The 19,796-nt window shown below is 39.3% G+C and overlaps 1 protein-coding gene across 1 annotated transcript in view; it reads right to left on the bottom strand.

Annotated features, from left to right (window-relative positions):
• Positions 1-4,211: 4,211 nt before the first annotated feature.
• Epdr1 (ependymin related 1) overlaps positions 4,212-19,796 on the bottom strand; it is a 25,386-nt gene continuing 9,801 nt past the window's right edge. Inside the window, exons 2-3 of the mRNA XM_028789284.1 lie at positions 6,964-7,172; positions 4,212-5,862 (exon numbers count right to left, since the gene is read on the bottom strand). Coding sequence (XP_028645117.1) covers positions 5,666-5,862; positions 6,964-7,172 — 406 coding nt within the window. The 3' untranslated portion in view covers positions 4,212-5,665. The remainder of the gene's footprint in view (positions 5,863-6,963; positions 7,173-19,796) is intronic.

Below are 19,796 nucleotides of genomic sequence, written 5' to 3'. Positions count from 1 at the left end.
TCCTGGGTGGGTGGGGGATGGGGTAAGGGGACAACATATGAAATGTAAATAAAATATCCAATAAAAAAATTATATAAAAAAAGAAGCACAGCAGTCTCCACAACCCTCAAGATATCTCAGACATTGAGCCACCAACCAGCCAGCATACACTAGCTGGTCTGAGGCCCCTGACCACATATACAGCAAAGGACTGCCGGGTCTGGGCTCAATGTGCAAAGTTGCACCTAACCCTTGAGAGACTTGAGGAATTCTGGTGGAGTGTTAGGGGTTAGTGGAGCTGAGGAGAAATTCTCTTGGAGACTGGAGAGGAGGAATGGGATGAGAAATTGTCAGAAGAAAGAACGGGAGGAGGGATAACAACCGAATTGTTAAAAAAATTAAACATAATAAAAAAAAAAACCCTCCAGAGCTCCCAGGGACTAAATGACCAACCAAAGATACACATGGAGGGACCCATGGCTCCAGCAGCATATATCACAGATGGACTTGTTGGACATCAATGGGAAGAGAGGCCCTTGGTCTTGTGAAAGCTCAATGCCCCAGTGTAGGGGAATGCCAGAGCAGAGAGGCGGGAGTGGTTGAGTAGATGGGGGAATACCCTCATAGAAGCAGGGGGAGGGGAGATGGAATGGGGGGTTTCCGGGATGTGAGAAACCCAGATTTGGGGGGGGGACAGCCAGGAAAGGGGATAACATTTGAAATGTAAATAAAAAATATCTAATAAAAATTTTAGAAAAAAAGTAAAAAAAAAAAGAATGTTTTCCTTACCCATCATGAAATATGCATTATCAAAAGCAATGCACTCCTGTCTTAGGTTGATAAGGCTCTGTGCAGAATCTTACAAGTCCTTGGCTTGCCAGCTTGTTAATTTAATAACTCTGTCTGGGGGTCCATTTTCAGGTTCAAGCCATATACTTTGGCTGCCATCATGTTGATGTTGTTAAAGCTTAAACACAATGAGCAGGAATAAAAGTATTCCCAGGACAAAAAAGGCTAGCATGATCAAGCTATATATGTCATTTTTGAAGCTTGACCAAAATAGAAATACTGATCTCAGGCCATGGGTAATTTTATCAGCAGTATCTACCACATCAGCACTCAGCAGAAAAGCATTCTTGAAGTTCAGAAGCTCACTACATAAAGTTAAAACATCCAGAGAGTTGTTTTAGAATTATGCCAAATATGTTGCAGGTATCTTTAAACTTTTTCCTAATTATAATGACTACCACTGTAAATTTTAGAACTAACATGAATCCAGTGGTATTTGGCATGACACTCCAGATGGCTTCTTACTCTTAAATTCTGAACCTCCTTCTAATAATTTGAATAGGATAAAGAACATCAATCCATTCTTCCAAATGCCTATCTAAATCCTCTTGTATATTCAACACATTAGTAACATTTTTTGCTAAATGATTAACAAAAGTAGCTATCTTAACTTCTTGTATCAAAGCAATCGAAGAATCAGTGGTGCTAGGAAATAATGAAATTAAAGCTGTTATACCATCAATAATCAAGCCCACTACCCTCTTGCTTCTGCTTAAAGGCTGACTCATTTCTTCCAGTACTTGAAAGCTATCTTTAGAATACCAAAGTTCTGTGGTATTCAGGGCAATGAATCAAAAGCTGGTTGATAGACTTCCCCAACTGACATGCCAAATTTCAAAACACTAATACACTTAGAAGGTGTACAATCAATCTAACTTACATTAAATACTGTAGAAGAAACAAAAGTAATTTTAACTTGACAATTAAAAGAGCCTTAACACATGTGCTAACACCTGTTTGAAATCCAGATCCTGCCCCAACTTTATCTCTTGCTAACATAACATCATAGAGAACTGTAGCTAACTTCCTAATATGTCTCTGAAAATGCCCAGAACCAGACTTCCAAATAGAGACTGTTATTTCCAATATTAGATTGATTTCTAGGCTAGTACATGATTGAGTCTGAATAACTGGTCACATTTAAGAACAATACAAGAGTCATTATAACTTCTCTTTTTGATTCTCTGTTCCACAAGGTCTAAAAATCCGAGGCAAAGTGGTTTGTCCCATTAGGGGTATAGGTAAGCAATGGTGGGTCAGGAACATGTGTCCAATACAGCTTCCCAGTCACCATTGTCAGGGCACTCAGCAAGCTCACAGGTCAGCATCATTCTTTGTACCGGCATCAGCATGTCTCACACATTGCTCTGGCAGCCACCATGTTCCTTCAGCATCCTGCACTCCTGGGCATGTTAGAGCTCCTGGGAGTCTAGCCTCCTCTAGGTTTTGGGGCTAAAGTCACATTTTTAAATCACACACAGATCTTTGGCTGGATAGACTCATTCTCTCATCCAACTGAAATTGTGGAATTATTTTGACTACACATGAATGACAGATGCATTGTTCCTACATTTGAGGTACTTCTGTAGATGGAGGAAGGTTAGATCTATACATCTGGAGAAGTGAAAAACACCACAGGTTGTGTGGGCAATACACAAGCCCGGTGCATGAAAAGATTCATGGGAAAGCTATAGGTAGAGGTGGTAGAAGAATCCAGCAAGAGTTAAACTGGAGCGGTTGGGTGATGTGAACTTAAAGTTGTAGGAAACTGCATGTGCTTTGTAGTACATTTCATTAGCGATGCAATTTGTGGCCTTCTTTAAATATTTGGATAACTTTGTAGGTGTGTCCCACATTATGATTTTAAGTTGTAAGTGCCAAAGCTTCTGATGAGAAAGTTGTCTTCATAAGGATTTAATTGAAACCAGAAGTTCCAGATGGGTACCTTAGTGCCCATATACCAGTGCAGAAAGCAGGCAATGGTTCTATGTTAGGTTGGGACCTTCTTTGACCACACAGAACTGATGCTGAGCACTCCCAGGTACACTTGCTGATACATGAAACATTCACAGCAATGTAAAGGCTGCAATCTTGCCTTGAAAGAAGTAAACTGTTCCAGTGTAGAATAAGGAGGCAGAAACTTCAGGGACCAATGCCATATTTCAGGAATAGAACAATCTTTGTCCATTCCAAACCACAAAATTCCACTCCACTTGTGACCCTGGCCACATCTCAAACTATATCACTATTCAAAGTAGGAAAGAAATTTTCTGCCTTACTCATGGATGCAGAAAGTGAGTGTTTTCCCCATTCTAAGATGGTTTCTAAAAAATAGATCAAAGAAAGGGTAGCAGGTGTGAATATTCCTCCAAATGCCAAGTGTACTGCCTAGTCCTTTTATTAGCTGTAGTCCTGAACCTATTTGATATCCCTCTTCACTTTGAGGGGTGATCACTAGCATATTTCTATGACCTGCTGACTAAAGAAACCCTCCTGATACTTAGATGTAACTCAGGCACTATCTCTCAAAGAAGATAATGAAGAGCCACCAGCCTGGTGCAAAAGGCCTGTTTGTTGTGCTGAGGGGCTCTGTTGGCTGTTTAGGTGGTGGAGAAACACAGTACCTGAGGGCCATAAGATCCATGATGAGTTCCTCATCAGATATAAAACTTTCTCTGGGCTTTTTTATTACTTTCTGTGATAGGGTTTAATTACTAGAATGGGTCAAATGAAAAAAGAAGACACACTCACTTTTTGTGTCCATGAATAAGATACATTGTACTTTCTGCTTTGATTGTGGATATGGACATGGATGTGCCCAGAGTCATGGGGCTGAGCAGATATATGGTTTGGACTGGACAAAGGCCATTCTGTAGGTGGGGATATAGAAAAAGGCAAGCACTGCCACAATTTCTTTATAGGCTGGAATTCTTGAACTGTGGCTGTGACATTCTTCTTGGTCTTTGGTTGGCCTTCACTCTTCTTTGTGATTTCAGGAATCAGCTTAGCTACTGTAGGGGACAGCAGCTTGATGCTAGTATATATATATATATATATATATATATATATATATATATATATACACACACACATTACAGGTAAATGAGAACTGGATGGTTTCTTAAAAATAGACCAGAGAAAAGGTAGTAGGTGTAAATATAGCTCCCAAAGCCAAGGATGCCATGAACCTGGACCTATTGTTAGCTGAGAAGATGGATAGAAGCAGTAGCTGTAAGAACTGCACTATGATGTTACTTGGGATCCTGATTAGTAGTGACAACTTACTCAAGAAAACACATCAATACTGCCTTTGAAGCTTCCATCTATCCAAGGCAACTGAAAACTGAACTTTATGGAAAATGAGACATACTATGCTCTGAAGATAACCGATCTGGTTTTGATTATGGGAAGTACTTTATTTACTTATTACAGAAGGATTTTATCTTCTTTATAATTCAGTTCATCCGTATTTATTACAGTAACAAATACATCAAAGAACAATTTGTAGGGTGTCATAAAATTTGTTTAATTGTATAGATAAATTACAATGTAGATTGCTATAGCCTAAAGCAAGCATCACACATTTCTCTTAATAACAAAAGATGATACATGGCCAAATGAAACACAGCAATAGAAGAATCTAGAATAGTAAGTTGTATTACTACAAGTCTCCATAGCAACCAGAAAAACCAACCCTGTCTAATAGATGAGGAAACTAAACACTAACAGAGCTGGAGCGCTCCTCTCTACAAATGTTAAGGGCACGGACTGCGTGCCAGGCACTTTCTTGATGCTGGAGATATTAAAGTAAACAGAACATGGTACCCGTACTCAAGGGGTTCTTACCCAGGATAGCAGAGGTCAGTTTCTAATAATCAGGAAATCCTCACACAGAATAATGAGTGTTGTGAGCAAGGCATGCCAAGCTGTAAGGTGCAGTGAATTCAGGCATGGGAGAAGCTCACAGAGGTCACATGTGAGCTGGCGTTGGAAGCATGAACAGACGGCATATAGACACAGTTGTGTGGTTACAGAGAGATTCAGGAAAGGAAAGGCAAGGGCTACTTGCCTAGTGCATTTAATACTTAAAGGATTAGAGTAGCAGAGAATTCTAAGCCTTACTTGGTGGCCTCCCAGTTCAGAGCTGTTTTGGAAGCCTGTTTGCCCACTAGAAAAGACACGGAGGTTCAGCACAGTGGTCAGTAACTCTTGTACACAAAGCAGCACACGGCTCTCACTTCATCTCACATATAAATACTAAGATTGTCCAAGCCTCCCACTTAAAACTTCTTTTCTCTTCAGAGGAATCATTACTTTGTATTACAAGTTTCTACTTCCTTGCAGAATGTCTAGATATAGTGGGCCATGCCACAAAATTCAAGTCTGGAAAGAATCTTCAAGGGTCATCTCATAGTAGCCAGAGACCTCGTGGTGTCAGGGGGAACTGTTGCTACCCTGGTGCAGACAAGCAAGGGACTTTCTTTGTAAGGAGAGAACTGAACAAAATTATTCTATATCTTATTATCACCTTTGATTCTTATTGGTAATAATAAAAGTCTCACCTTGCAGAAGCAAACTCCTTGTGCTGATGCTACCCCCACCCTTTCCTACTCTGTGGCACTGAGTACACACCTGTTCACAGAAAGGATGGCTCCAAACAGTTTCTTTCCAAAAGATACAGCTGAGCAGCCACAGTCAGATTACAAGCAAGTCCACATAGAGTTTATCTTCCTAAAATTAGTTTATTTCCAGTGAAGAGTTGCTTTCAAACTAGTCTCTAATCCATTCCCACCCAAGGTCACTAAGAGCTGAGGTCATGGCTTCTGCTCCTGCAAGTTCACAAGGAGCAGTCCTCATTCATCTTCTCTGGCTGTGCTGTCTGGCATGTGCTCGGTGGGGTGAACACAGAGGGGTCCTTAATTCCTAGCTTCACATCAAAGAACCTCGTGGACAGGACCACAGTGTAGTTCCTGATGAAGGTCTCCTGGACCGGATAACAATCCTTGGCTGTATAAACACCAATCCAGGTTTCATCTAAAGAAGAAAACATTTGACATTTTCAGAGAGCAGAGAGGCAAACTTCCTGAACATTTTTGTGGTATCGTTCAGCTGACATAAAATGTACTTCTTAACTTTGTTCAAGGACTCATTATGGAGGCATTCACTTTGGTTTCTAACAATCGTCATCACTTACCTTACAACTTGCCCAAACTGAAAACTCTTATCTGTTCAATGGTTTCTTATCTTCCTCTCCTCCCATACCTTGCAACAGTCATGCTACTGACTTTCTGATAGATTTGGGCACTTCATGCACACAGTATCTATCATTTATGATTGGCTTGTTTCCCTTTACATAATAGCCTCAAGTCTTACTCATATTACTACATATGCCAGAATTCTCTTCCTTTCAAAGGATGGAAACTACTCTACCATAGTATCACATTTTGTTTATCTACTTATCTGCTGACGGTATCTGAGTTGTTCCCAACAGTTTGATTGTAGGAATGAAACCAATATAAATAAGGATGTACAAATAGCTGTTTGAGTGTCCGCCATCATTTTTTGAGCATATATTCAGAGTTGGATGCTCTGGACCATATGGCAATTTTACATTTAAGGTTGTGGTTAAATGCCATATTGTTTCTTATAGACTGAATACCTACTCTATAAAAACAACCTCAGAATTTAAAAAAAAATGGTTTGCATCAAAGCAGGCCTGTTTGTGTTAGAATAATGTAGAATAATTAGAATAATGGAGCAGGTCTGGACAAGGCAGTTTTAGGAAGCAAAGGTGGGAAAGTAAAGGTTGGCTCTTAATTCAGGAGTATTATTGGAAAAAATTCCTTTAGGTCACAGACCTCACGGATTTCATGAAGAGTCTATAGCAAAGGGTGATCCTGTTAGATCCAAAGTGACAGAGGCATGCATATGACACTAGAAGAGGGAGGTGTTTCAACAATCCACTAAGAAAATGGTTAACACATAGTTGCCAAGTACACAAGGGACTTACATGGGCTTTAAAACCTCATCTAAGCATGTGACTTTCCCCAACAACTACATTCAGTAAGAGATTTAAAGAGTACATTCCCCAGCATACACCCTGAGATGCAGTGTGGGAATCCTTCCCATCCTTACAGGATCTGGCTGTCCTCCTGTCAGACCACTCCTGGACCATGATCTGCTCCTGAGGCCCTCCGATGGAGTACTGATCTTCAAAGGTAGAATTCTGGGGAATGTCGAGAGGATCCCAGGGTTCCGCCAAGGGGATCTTTGCACACTGTTTGGTGGCTTGTTCAATCTGAAACATCACTCCATCTTTATAGAGTAAAATATATTCAAATAATCTGAAATGTGGATTCAAAGAAAATAGTTAAGGACTTTTATGTTAAAAATAGTCATGTCTTTCATCAACATAGAGCCCAAAGATCTTTGATATAAAGCTTCATATAAATTATTTTTAAAAAATTGCAAATCATTTGTTCTTTATAAACTTTATTCACACCAAACCACCCAACTGTGGAAAAATTAATATTTTGGAAAAATTAATATTTAGAAGTTAAACTGATTACTCAAGGTGAATTCTTATCTGTGAGCATGCTAGAATTCAGGCTTAGGCCCCTGAAATGAGGGGAAGATACTGGTTTCACTGCTGAGTTATGGTGATTTGTGTAGTAGGACAAAGAAAAAACTTCACCTTTGCTGCATTAAATCAAGGAACTATAGAAACATCCTGAAAGTCAGAACTCACTTCAGACAGACAGACAAAATACCTGCATCTACTGCCTAGATAACCTTCATGAATGAGATAGAAGGCACTCTGTGTGTTGCCTGATGAGTGTCGGATAGCAAGAACAAAGGCCAAGGAACCTTTAGAGTAAATGACTTATACAGCAAGCTTGCCTACGTGCTTTCTATCTCCTCTAGTGACCTCATACATACCCTACCTGCAGAGTGAAAGAAGTAATCCTTAGCCTTACACCTATGTCTGTGTCAGAAATCTCTAGGAAAACTATGCTGTACCTCTTAAAGCTAAGTGATTTTGATTCTTTGTAAAGCCCCTGAGTACATCGTCATTTCAAAGTGAAGCCAAGACCTTAGAGATTGTTTTTCTTAAGTGAAAGGAGACTGCTCACTATGGGCTGGGAAGATAACGGACTGGCAGAACACCTGCCTGACATGGGTTTGATCTCAGCACCATGAGGAAAATGGGCGACTGATAATGGTCTTTGCTTGATGAGCCTCAGGCTTCACACAACACATTCTTGCAAGATGTAGGCTCTCTAGTCCAAGTCTGTGTTTGAAATTATTTTTATCAAAATAAAGCATTATTAATAATGTTATCTATCTTTTCAAAAGTATCACTATTAGCATTATAGTTTAAGTTTCTATGAGGTGATATAGAATCACCTCAATATGTGTGTGTGTGTGTGTGTGTATGTGTGTGTACATCCCACTTATTCCAGAAAAGTAAGAACCAGCTTATAAGGGGAGAAATGAATGAAAAGGTGACATGCATTTAAAGGTGGGGGTGAATGTAGAAAGAAAAGAAAATGTGCATTTATGAAATACTGCTTAAAAGGGGAGGTTCTAACGTTGGGCTACAGAGATGGTTCAGTGGTCAAAGTGCTTGTTAGACAAGCATAAGGACCTGGGTTTGGATCCACAGCATCTACATAAAAATGGGCATGTCAAAGGATTCCTGCAGTTCCAGTACTTGGTGAAATGGACGGATACCTGAAGCGCATTGAATAGCCAGCATGGTTTCAATTTCAGTGACAGACCTGATCCCAAATCAAAGTGATTAGTGGCCAAAGAAAGATAACTAGGGTCCACCACTGGCCTCCATATGTATGAACACACCCGTCCACAAGCACACATGCATGCACACTTGCTAATACACACATCACATATTTATAACACACCACACATTAAACATTTTAAACGGAGTGAATATCTTCTAGAAAGCATTCTGTCCACACAGAATAAGCTAGTACTATCTATTATCTCACAATCTGTTAAGTCTCCAACACAATAAAGCCCATTCCTACCAACCCCAATCCATCCTAGCATCTATATCTCCCACACAGACCTTGACACCCTGACTTGGGCTTACTGCCCTACATGAGACTATGGGACCTAGTGTGCCATATTCAGATTACCCTGGATGTGCAGAATTTGAATTGAGGGCCTATTGGTCAGCCTCTCTGTGTAAATGAACTGTCATTTTTGAACTCAGAAGCTGTGGGGATGACTGTCACCATGCAAAATGAGTAAAAATAAAGAACAAAGTGGCAAGAAGAAAGAACTAGATGACTGGGGTTCCAACAGCTGCATTATTTTCTGAGGCACTCAAGGACTACTCCTCTGGTGGATGATTACCTTCCTTTGTTCTTATAAAGCTTTATTTTTGACTTGTGGCTTTGTAATGCCCATGACCAGGGCTCATTTCTGATAGAGTTGAGGAAACTGAGGCTCCATATAGAGTCCAAACCAAGAGCTCTATTTAATCAGCTTTCAGGTGAAGGTCTGAGTCAACAACTTATGGGGAAGAAAGGTAGGCTTGGCTCACAGCTCCAGAAGACCTGCTGCTTTGGGACCTATGAAGTAGGGCTTTGTGGTGGGAGCATGGAACACAGCAATTCAAAGTATAGAACAATGACCAATTCTAGAGACTAGTGATAAGTGAGCTACCCAAAGAACAGCCACACTGAACACCCTTAAAGTATACAGTTGCCTTACAGCATTTTTCCTGGATTTCCTGGACAGCTTCCTTGGATGCCATTAAACTTGTATCTTTAGTTTCTGCCCCACCCCCACCCCCCACCCCCGGCCCGTTCCTGCCACACACAAATGGTATTGTGTCTGAGGCTTAAGAAGACTTTGGCTTAGGATGATTGGAAGAAACACATCAGTGGCAAGGTGTGCCTCCCAAATATCACATGAGAAAACAGCTAATTCAGTTTCTCACTGTTATGTTGCTAACTTTGATTACTAAGATATGTGATAATACCCACCTCTCCATGAGCAACTAGCCATTATTGATAAGCAATACTTTGTGATGCTAGAAATATCCTGCACTCCAGTGTTGGTTTTAATTTCAATTACCCATAAGGTGCTTTTAAATATTTTAGATGTATTTATCTTATTTATTGTTCATGTGCAGCTTGCAAGTGTATGAGGAGGGCAGTAGTTTGTAAGTGCGAGCCCATGTTCCTATAGAGGTCAGAGAAAAATCACTTGCTGGAGTAGCTTCTCTCCTCTACCATCAAAGTTCCAGTGAGGAAAAGCAAGTAGATAGGCTTGGTACCAAATGGATTTATCTGTTGTGATACCTTGGCAGCCTTGACCTAGAAATTTTGGATAAAATCATTTCTTGAATTGTTTCACTGGAGGTTGATGTAATAAGACTAACAGAAGAATAAATGACACCTATGTTACCTAGTCTGTGCAGAATCTCTCTACTCTCAAAGCCCCATATAGTAAGTGTACAAGCATCATCTCCTGTTTAGTCATTGAGAGTTCCTTCCAGCCAGTATCTGCTAACATAATACTTAATGATATTTGAACACTTGGTGACTTTGTGATAGCAGATATCCCAGGCTCACAGTGGGCTCTCCTGATCAGACTTGATGGGACCAGCATAGGGCAATAGATGTTATTCTGGGGTGGTCTTTTAGCAATCACAGCCTCTTATGTTTAAAAACTCATAAATTAATGTTGCTATTTCCAGCTGAAATGTAATATCATAGGTTTTCTTCCTTGTTCTTTTATTTCTCTATCTCTTCTATTAAAATAAAAAAAGCATGTTTTCAAAATTATTAACAAAGTAATGTACATGTTTTATGCCATAATCAAAATTGTTGAAAATTATAGTCTGAAATAAAGCTAGGATTTTATCACAGGATTGTATCCTTAGTTGGAGTTGTTGGGGTTTGGAGTCAATACTGTGCTAAAATGTTCACACAGAATAAGTTCGATTCCCTGTGCAATTACAGTTCTAGATTAATAACCATTAGCTGCCTTTGTTTCAGTTTGTTTTAAGTTTAGAAACTTTACACTTTCCTCCCTTGGTTTAACTTTATTTTTTAAATGTGAAAAATGTCATATTTTGAAACTCAAAATGCTCTAGAAAAGCATGTCAAAAGAAATCTCTCTCCTACCCTAGTCTCTCCCCTTCTTCCCCACACGCCTTATAAATAATACTTTTTATCAGCTTCCATCTTTTTTCCGGTTTGTTACCATTTTTACATGGACAAAAGCACCACAACGAATAACTTTGTTCTCTCTTAGGAAATACAACATCATCAGAAACAGAATACCCAGGTCAAAAGGTAAGAATATCAGTAGCTGTTTAAAACATTACCAGATTTTTCTCCATTAGACTGTGCTGTTTTGTACTTTTACCAGCAACACATGAGTGCCTGCTTTCTTTACAGTCCTGCCAAAAGAGGATGCTGCCAAAATTGTATCTGTGCCCATCTGATAAGCAGGTTAGAGAATAAGAAACCCAAGGCTATGTTTTAGATCTTTATAAAAGGAGAAAAAAAGAGTCCTTACAAAGGATGACACAAACCTGAAGTATAACGCTTAAGAAGCTCACACAGCCTAGGAAGTCCCAGGCATATTATCACATGACACTAGAGAAGCCAGACTACCCACTTTCTTGATGCTGCCCTTGGGATGAAGGAGGTGGTATTCATTCACGCAGGGCAGTTGAACACACCATCACCTGTCAAAGAAACATTTTGCTTTTTTTTTCCTCTGAAAAACAACTATCTTCTGTCAAGACTGTCAACTTTATCTCTAGTTTTCTATGTTTTTTAAAATTAATTTGCCTTTCATATCTTAGTTACAGAAATTCTTAGCTCTAGTTTTAAAATGAAAAGAATTTTTGCAATTTAAATAAGATCTATTTTATTGCTTCTGAATTTTTCATTCGTAAAATATTATCCATGGGGTGTTTATAAAGGAATAGCTCCATGCTCTCTGTGTCTGTTTTTTTTCTCTTATATTCAGAACCTTAAACCAATTTGGAATTTATTTTCATACATGATCTATTATCTAAAAGGTAATTTTATTATGTAACAGTTGTTCCAAGAGCATTGTCAAGCAGTCCACCTTTCCTTGCGGATATGAGATCAAATCCCCATCATGTACTCGATTTCCATCTGTCCCTGTATCTACTTCAGGTCTCTTCTATCCTGTTGGGTTGCATGTCTGCTGACTACAGCCACACTGGTTTATTTAGAAATACTCATAGTACTCATCAGCAATTGTTTTCTTCTTTGTTAGAGTTTGAATAGATATCTAGTTCTAACATTTCCAAATAAAGTTTAAAATGAACTGTTTAACTCTCAGATCAGCTAACCCTAAGATGGCAATTTTATCTTGAGTTAAATGTGAATGAACAATACCTTTACATGTAAAGTCATTCTATCCCTCCAAATATGTATGCCTTCTTTCAACTTTTATGATTTAGTAATAATAATTGTTTCCAAACACATTTTTCACATTTCTTTTAATTACTTTTTATCTTTTGTTGCTAGAATACAATGAATCTTCTCTTGCCTGTTAAGTTTATAGCAGGTCATTGTTTATTTACATGGAGATTACAGGTTTGGATTGTTAATTCTTTACTTGGCCATCATACTGAGTTCACTTATTGCTTGAATTCAGTTTTGGTTCTTATTTTCCAAGCTGACTACATCGTTTCATTGAAAAAGATGTGTCTTCATTCTCTGTGTTAGGTCTCATCCTCTAAGCACTTTCTCTGGCTATAAAACTGGCATCATTAAACAGAGTAGAAGTGACAGGGTCCTTAGCTGAGTGAGAGAAAGAATATGAACTCATTATCAAAATACATGGGTTTCATTTATCGTGGTGAGAAAGTGGTGTCATTTCCTGCAAAATACCTTCTATCAATCATGATTATTGAATTTGATCAATTGTCTTTCCGTCAAACTAAGAATATTCTCATGTGTACCTTGTCTTAGATGTATTAAGATTTCTAAATAAAGAAACTGTTCTTGCATCCTTCTGATAAATGTTTCTGGATTCTGCTGTATTGTTTAATGTACTATTGGACTATATTTGCTAGTGAGGAATTTTTAATCAACAGTTATGTAATAGTCATAAAGGAGATCACAGTACATTTTAACAGATTCTCATTTCTCTTGTATATATATTGTAAGCTGGTTTTCAATTCACTGTCATCCAAATGGTCTATGTAGAGGGAATGCTCTAGGAAAGTCTCTTTTTATGAGCTACTACTGCTTCCTGTAAACAGGTCTTAGAGTTTTTAACTAGATGTGAAAGCTTAGACATGGGTCTGCACCCAAGTATACAGCTTGATGAATACTGGCGACATGTAGGAATATTCTTTCATCTGATGGGAGACCCTGCATTTTTTCCTTGAGGCAATAGTTCACACTAATTACAGACACTCAGAGGAATGGCCTCATTAGTACTGAAGAGGCAGGCCACATTGCCATGAAGCATGGTGTTTTCTACAGCTATGACACAGGGACAGGTGCTGGGGCTGGGCTTGCAGTAGAAGGTTATGCTATTAGAAGGAGGGAGAGCACTCATTAATATTTTATTTAGGTGCATATCTTGTAAACAAAGTGAAAGGCCTTGACGAAAGCTTTGGTCACAAAGCCTGGAGACACCATTTACTGGCCTTTGCTTGTCTTGTTACAATTTTGGTTTTCTCATTTTAAACATCTAAGAGTGTCCCAAAAATGGAAATTTCAGAGTGTCTTTATGAAGATAATGGAAACAATGGATATCAAATGATTGTACAAATGTGAGCCATCATCACTCTGGTGGGAAAATACAATCAGATTTGTGTATACTGCCACTAGTTAATATCCAGTGAATGAATCATTCATTTAACTTGTACAGGTAAAATAACTGACAGTGTAGCAAAGAGGGGTTAATTCATGTAGGTAGGATGGAGTGATGGAGAGACAACTTCTGACTGCTGTGGTAAAGACCTTCAAAAGAAGTACAACAGGCATTTCTGTTCCTTCCCCTCATCTTCCTCTCAAAATGGGAGCCGAGAGAATCCTATAACTCATTCTTGGTTGCCTTTTGAGCTAAAAGCATTAGTTGGCTCTGGGCTTGCAGACTTTAGGGAAAGTTGAAAAGGGAATAATGGAGATTTATCTTAGAAAACAAGAGAAGGGTGCTGCTCCAATTCTATTGTATTTATTTCTGTCTTTGAATGTAACTGGATAAAGGCATGGTGCTTGTATGTCAACATGCCAGCTGGCAACTCTAAGACAACATCCTAGAAAGGGAATAGCAACAGACAGAGGAAAGCCTGGGGTTTTGAAGAAACTTGCATGAAACTTAGTAACATGTGTCACAAATACATCCCAAGAGTTCTGAGCAGCAAACCTCTCCCAGTACCAGCCTTTCTGATACCCGTTCAGCATCACTAATGGGTTACTTTAACCCTGCATCACAGACACTGCATATTGGCCCTTATGGAAGTTGTATAAGAGTCTTTCCTTGTAAAATGAGCAATGCCCAAGCATTTGACTAATCTTAGACTCTAAAATATTGAAGTCAAGCCTGGTGATGAGCTAACCTAACTAGCTACTGCCTGAATAGCTGAAATGAAGCTATTTTCTGGCTTGAAATGGGGTATTCTTGAGAAAGGCAAAAAGCCTGAGGTGGAGTCTACACACTGGCAAATTCAGCAAATGAACATATGTGCATTTTAGATAAATAATTGAGTAGTGACTATCAGGGTCTGGATTAGACTCAATCTCTGCTCATCCATCAGACTAATTCCTATTCCCTAATGCTATGTCCCATCCCAGTCTCCACAAAGGAAGCAGTGGCTCCTCACCCACTCATACATATATGACCATCTCAGACACACTAAATTACAGACAAGGGAGTGCACTGATACAATTTGATCACAGAAGGACTTTGGCTTTTATGGGAGCTATGGGTCAAATCTTGGATTTATTTAACATGCAATATAATAGATTAGTAATCTTAACTCTCAGGAGGAAATTCTGAGCTACAGCCACTTGCATTCTGGCACACATGAAGTGTGAGTTACACCCTACAGTAATGATGAGACACAAAAAAGAAAAACACTTGGAAAATTCATTGTGGACTTTCTGCCAATCACATATAACCAAAAGAAAAATTAGATTATTTAAGAATGCAGTCTGAGGTAAAGTTAAATCAAAGTATAATTTGTGTGTGTAATGTAAGAAGCCATAGGTGGCTGACCTTCAGTCCTTGGACACCAGTTCAAAAGGAAAAAACATGCTCAAGAAATTGAAGTGCTTTCTCTTCCAAAAATTCAGCTTGATGGATACTGGTGACATAAAGGAATATTCTTTCATCTGATGAGAGACACTGCATTTTTTTTTCCTAGAGGCAATAGTTCAAGCTAATTACAGACACTCAGAGGAATGGCCTCTTTAGTACTGATGAGGCCACACTGCCATGAAGCATGGTGTTTTCTACAGCTATGGCATAGGGACAGGATGAGACGGGGACAGTAAAGCTGGGCTTGCAGTGAGCCCTGAGGTTTTAAGTAGGTAAGTATCTTTTCCCAGCAGGCTGAAATAGAAACTCACACATACACACTTTGAGAGAACATTTAATAAAACACTTGAAAAAAGGAAGTCAAGATAAAAATGCAGTGGTGTTAGCATAAGCTAATCCAAAGAAGAGGATGAAGTGGATGGTGGTGATGATGGGGATGAAGAGGAGGAGATTTACAAGATATTATTTACAAGAGAAATTTAAAAATGAAGAGATGGGTGAAAATGTTAAAGACGAAATAAGGAACTTAAAAAGTACATGTAACAGAGCCAAAACAAGTAGATAAATTATCCAAAGAACAGGAGAAAAACAAGATTAAATCTCTAGAAATGGAAGATAGGGAGACACAGGGATAGCCAAAGGTAGAATAGTTTCCTAGTATATGAGAGACTTTGGGTTCAATCCAGAAAACTGTAAAATTTTAACTTAAACAAGAAACAAGATTTAAAACTTTTAGTGGTGAGCAGGTATTTATTTAAATCCCACTTACCACACTGAAAAGAATTTAAAGTGTGTTGTTTGCCATGTTTCCTTCTTTGCCATTCTGGATCTGGATTCATGACGTGACCTGGAGACACCAAATTAAAAGATAGTAGAAAGGACACTTCAAAATGAGGGTAGAGAAAAGTATATTCAAACTAAATTTAGGGTGGGAGACACTGTCAAGATGGTAAAAGGCTTGCTATGCAAGAATAAGGATCAGGGTTCAATTCTCAGCACCTACTCCAAAAAGCTGAGCTCAATGAAGTGTTTATAATCCCAATGCAGGGAAACAGACAGGAGTATCCCTAAAACATGACCAAGCTTCTGAGATACCTGAAAGCATATACACATTACAGAAATCCCTCTGTAGTGAGCCAAGGGAAGTTGTTGATCTTTCAAGAGCAGGATCCAGAATGGCAAAGAAGGAAACATGGCAAACAACACACTTTAAATTCTTTTCAGTGTGGTAAGTGGGACTTAAATAAATACCTGCTTTGTTCAATAGGAACTGTACTAATGTTAGAAAAACCAGACCCCAAACTTCCTTTTTTCAAGTCCTTGGACTAGGTTCTTCCTTCAGCACTCTTTGCTCCCAAGGTTGTGAGTCTGTGAGATCATTCCTGGTCCACTGCATTCTTTCTTCTGAAGTGGAACTCCCATCCTCCCACACTGGACTCCACACTCCCACCAGGCTTCTCTGCCAGAGTTCTGCTTGGGGACTCTGATAGCTCTAGGGAAGCCCAATTTCTCCCTCTGAAGACAAGTCTGCTTTTCTCCAGCTTTCATCAGCATCCTGTGGAGGAACTCCAAGCAGTAAGACTTGAGATTCCAGGAGATCCAGGAGGTATCTTATCAAGAGATAAAGTGAATGGTTCAGAAGCTGTGGAGCCCATGCAGATAGCCTGGTTCACACATCAAAGCCATCTACGTAAGTGTTTGCTAGCTCAGGTACATTATTGAAAGAATTATGTATCATTATGCATCCAAACTCACTTCAAAAATGTGAAGATGATGTCATGTTAGGCAGTGTGTTATATGAATCACTGAGTTGGCCATGTTTTATCCACAAACTAGAAAACTTTCTTTATAAGATCTGTCAGTGATTATTCACTGAAATGATCAATGTCCTTGTTAAACCAGCAGCTTTCCAGAGTCAATGGTGAGTTATAACCCTACTCATCACAGATAGAACCAAACCACAGCAGTGTGATATCACCCCAGATGTGCCATACTGACCATCTATTTCTTGTTTATAGTACCACAAATTACTACACATACTTAGACTCCTTATAGATATGATGTGGAAAGTTGGATGCTCATAGTCTGCTGGTTGGAACATCTATATGGAATAACCTTCACGAAAGTCAGTTTGATTAACTGTTGAAAACTTTTAAAATGTGCAAGTCAATTCATATTATTTTCACTCCTAGGAGCTTATCAAAATAAAGTTTAAAATATTTAATATATTGCACGAAAATAGAAGACTATATATTGTACTCTCAGTTACACTAGTTAAGAACATAGGTAAGGAAATGTGGTTTCATGATAAGGGATTGCCTAAGTAAGTCTTTAGCTAGTGCTTGGCTATCATGTGGTAGCATGAGGATCATGAACGATGAATTTTGAATTAAAAATCACATTGTATATTTCCATTTTGTTTTTTTTTTTTAGAATAAGTCTGGTGATTAAACATACATAATACAGGATTCCTAAGCTGAGCTAAACCTTAGCTCTGTATTTCCACTTTAGAAATGTAATTACGGGAATAGGAAGAAACTGGAAAACACATGTACTGTGGCTTTAAATTCTGGTTGAAAGACTATGAAGGGAAGATCCTTATTTTATTTGCTTTCACCATTGTCTGGATTTTTTTTCATGAACATGTATAATGCTGATAATATCAAACTCGTAAACACTACATATCATGCATATATTTATTATCGCATCTGTACCTGACACATTTATTGAAACTTACTTTCTGCCCAGAATGTCTTAGTTCAAGGACCCAATAGTACACTGATACCACACATGTATCCTCTCATTTTACAGAAGAAAGCCATCATGAAGGCTGGGTGGGTTGGCTGATGAGACAATGACAGTTGCCTTAGGAAGAGAGCATGGGATGAGATGGAGAGAGTCCTGTGAGGAGGGCCCTGTGGGGAAGGAGGCTTGTGCTGTGTGATTACAGAGGCCCCAGTGTGAAGGTATGGTTGGCTGAAATCTGAAATGAAAAGGAGCCACAAGCTCAGGGATGACAGAATCAGCCTAGTCAGCTTAGATGAGCTTGCATATGTACTACATCTGAAAAGCAGCCAGTGATGACACAGTGTCCACTACAGGTTGTACCCTGTGTGCATCATAAAAATCTCAAATATTCAGGGGGCATAGTAGTAACTAGGCGTCATGAGAAATTTTGAACCATCTTCATCATTGTGTCTTTGTTCATCTGTTTAGATATCTGTCTATCATGAGCACATAGTATAACTATCACTCACTTCTTCTTAATTGACTGGCTCAAACAACCAGAGTCAGGTTCTACTCTAAGATGCTGGAGAGACAGCAAAACCATGCATAAATCCCTGACTTCATGACCTTAGATGAAGCAAGACTGATGATAAAACCACAAAAATGATAAACAGTATGTTAGGTTATCTTGTCTATGTAAGGCACTGATGTAAGTATAGGAGGATGCTGAGAGGGCAGACAAACTATTAGAGAATGGAGTAGCTCTGGATGGAAAAGGCTTTCTAGGTAAATGGGAATAATCAACAGAAGTTCCACGAAGATTAACGGGCTGAGACCATGGGCTGACAACAAATGCAAAAAGACAAAATATGGAAGGCCCAGGAGTAAGCCCCACAGGGACATCTATGAAGAAGAGCATGAATCTAAAGCAGGTGGAGCTGCATGACACAGACATTTATCTGAGCCAAATCACTCGGGTTATCATGCTTGCAAACAGCACGCCAGAGAAAAACTATGGGTATAACAGGAGGATTACAAAACTCTAGGTATGAGACAGTACCAGTTGAGACTAGGATAACAGAGAAGGTATAACCAGATTCTGTGTAGCATTTGAAATTAGAATTGGTTGGATTTATATCCTGCCTTTTTGGAAGTAGGCAAGAGAGAAGGATGACTTCGTGGGTTTATGCTGACCAAGAATTGCTGCTGAACCTAAGATGAAGAAAGGGGAAGTTTAGTTTATTTGTGTGTTTGGTTCTTTGGTTTGAGTTTGGTTCTGGTTAGTTTGATTACATGCAAAGGAAACATTCACTCTGGACATGCTGCATTCACAATGACCATAGATTTCAAAGAAAGACATCAACCAGGCAGATGGATCCATAAGTAGAGAGGTCAGGGGAGATTTCTGGACAGGAACTAAACATGTGGGTGACCCTCCCCCCATGAAGAGGTAACATTTAAAGCCATGACTTACGTGATCTCACCAAGTCAGAGGTTCAGACAAAACGTAAAGGAATGGAATGCCCAGCCCTGACCGTTTCTTCATTAGTAGTGCAGAGAGCAAGAAGAACCAAGCAGACTAAAAGGAGGAAATGAGGCAGAGGAGGGGACAGAGGAGGGGGCAGAGGAGGGGCAGTGACTGAGTTGGTAAATTTCTTACTCTATAAGCATGAGAACCTGAGTTTAGAGTCCCAACACCCACATAAAAATTGGCCTTGGTGGCACACACCTGTAATACCAATTCCTGGGGAGGCTGAGATAGGAGACTCACTGGCAGCCAGTCTGGAGGAATCCATGAGCTCCAGTGAGGGACTGAGAAGGAACCCAACATTGACCACTGACTTTCACACTCACACATGTGAACATGTACACACACACACACACACACACACACACGGGGAGAGAGAGAGAGAGAGAGAGAGAGAGAGAGAGAGAGAGAGAGAGAG

Source organism: Grammomys surdaster, unplaced genomic scaffold, assembly GCF_004785775.1.
Source record: "Grammomys surdaster isolate TR1022 unplaced genomic scaffold, NIH_TR_1.0 125807, whole genome shotgun sequence".
Taxonomy (NCBI): domain Eukaryota; kingdom Metazoa; phylum Chordata; class Mammalia; order Rodentia; family Muridae; genus Grammomys; species Grammomys surdaster.
This window is presented reverse-complemented; position numbering and strand designations above follow the sequence as displayed.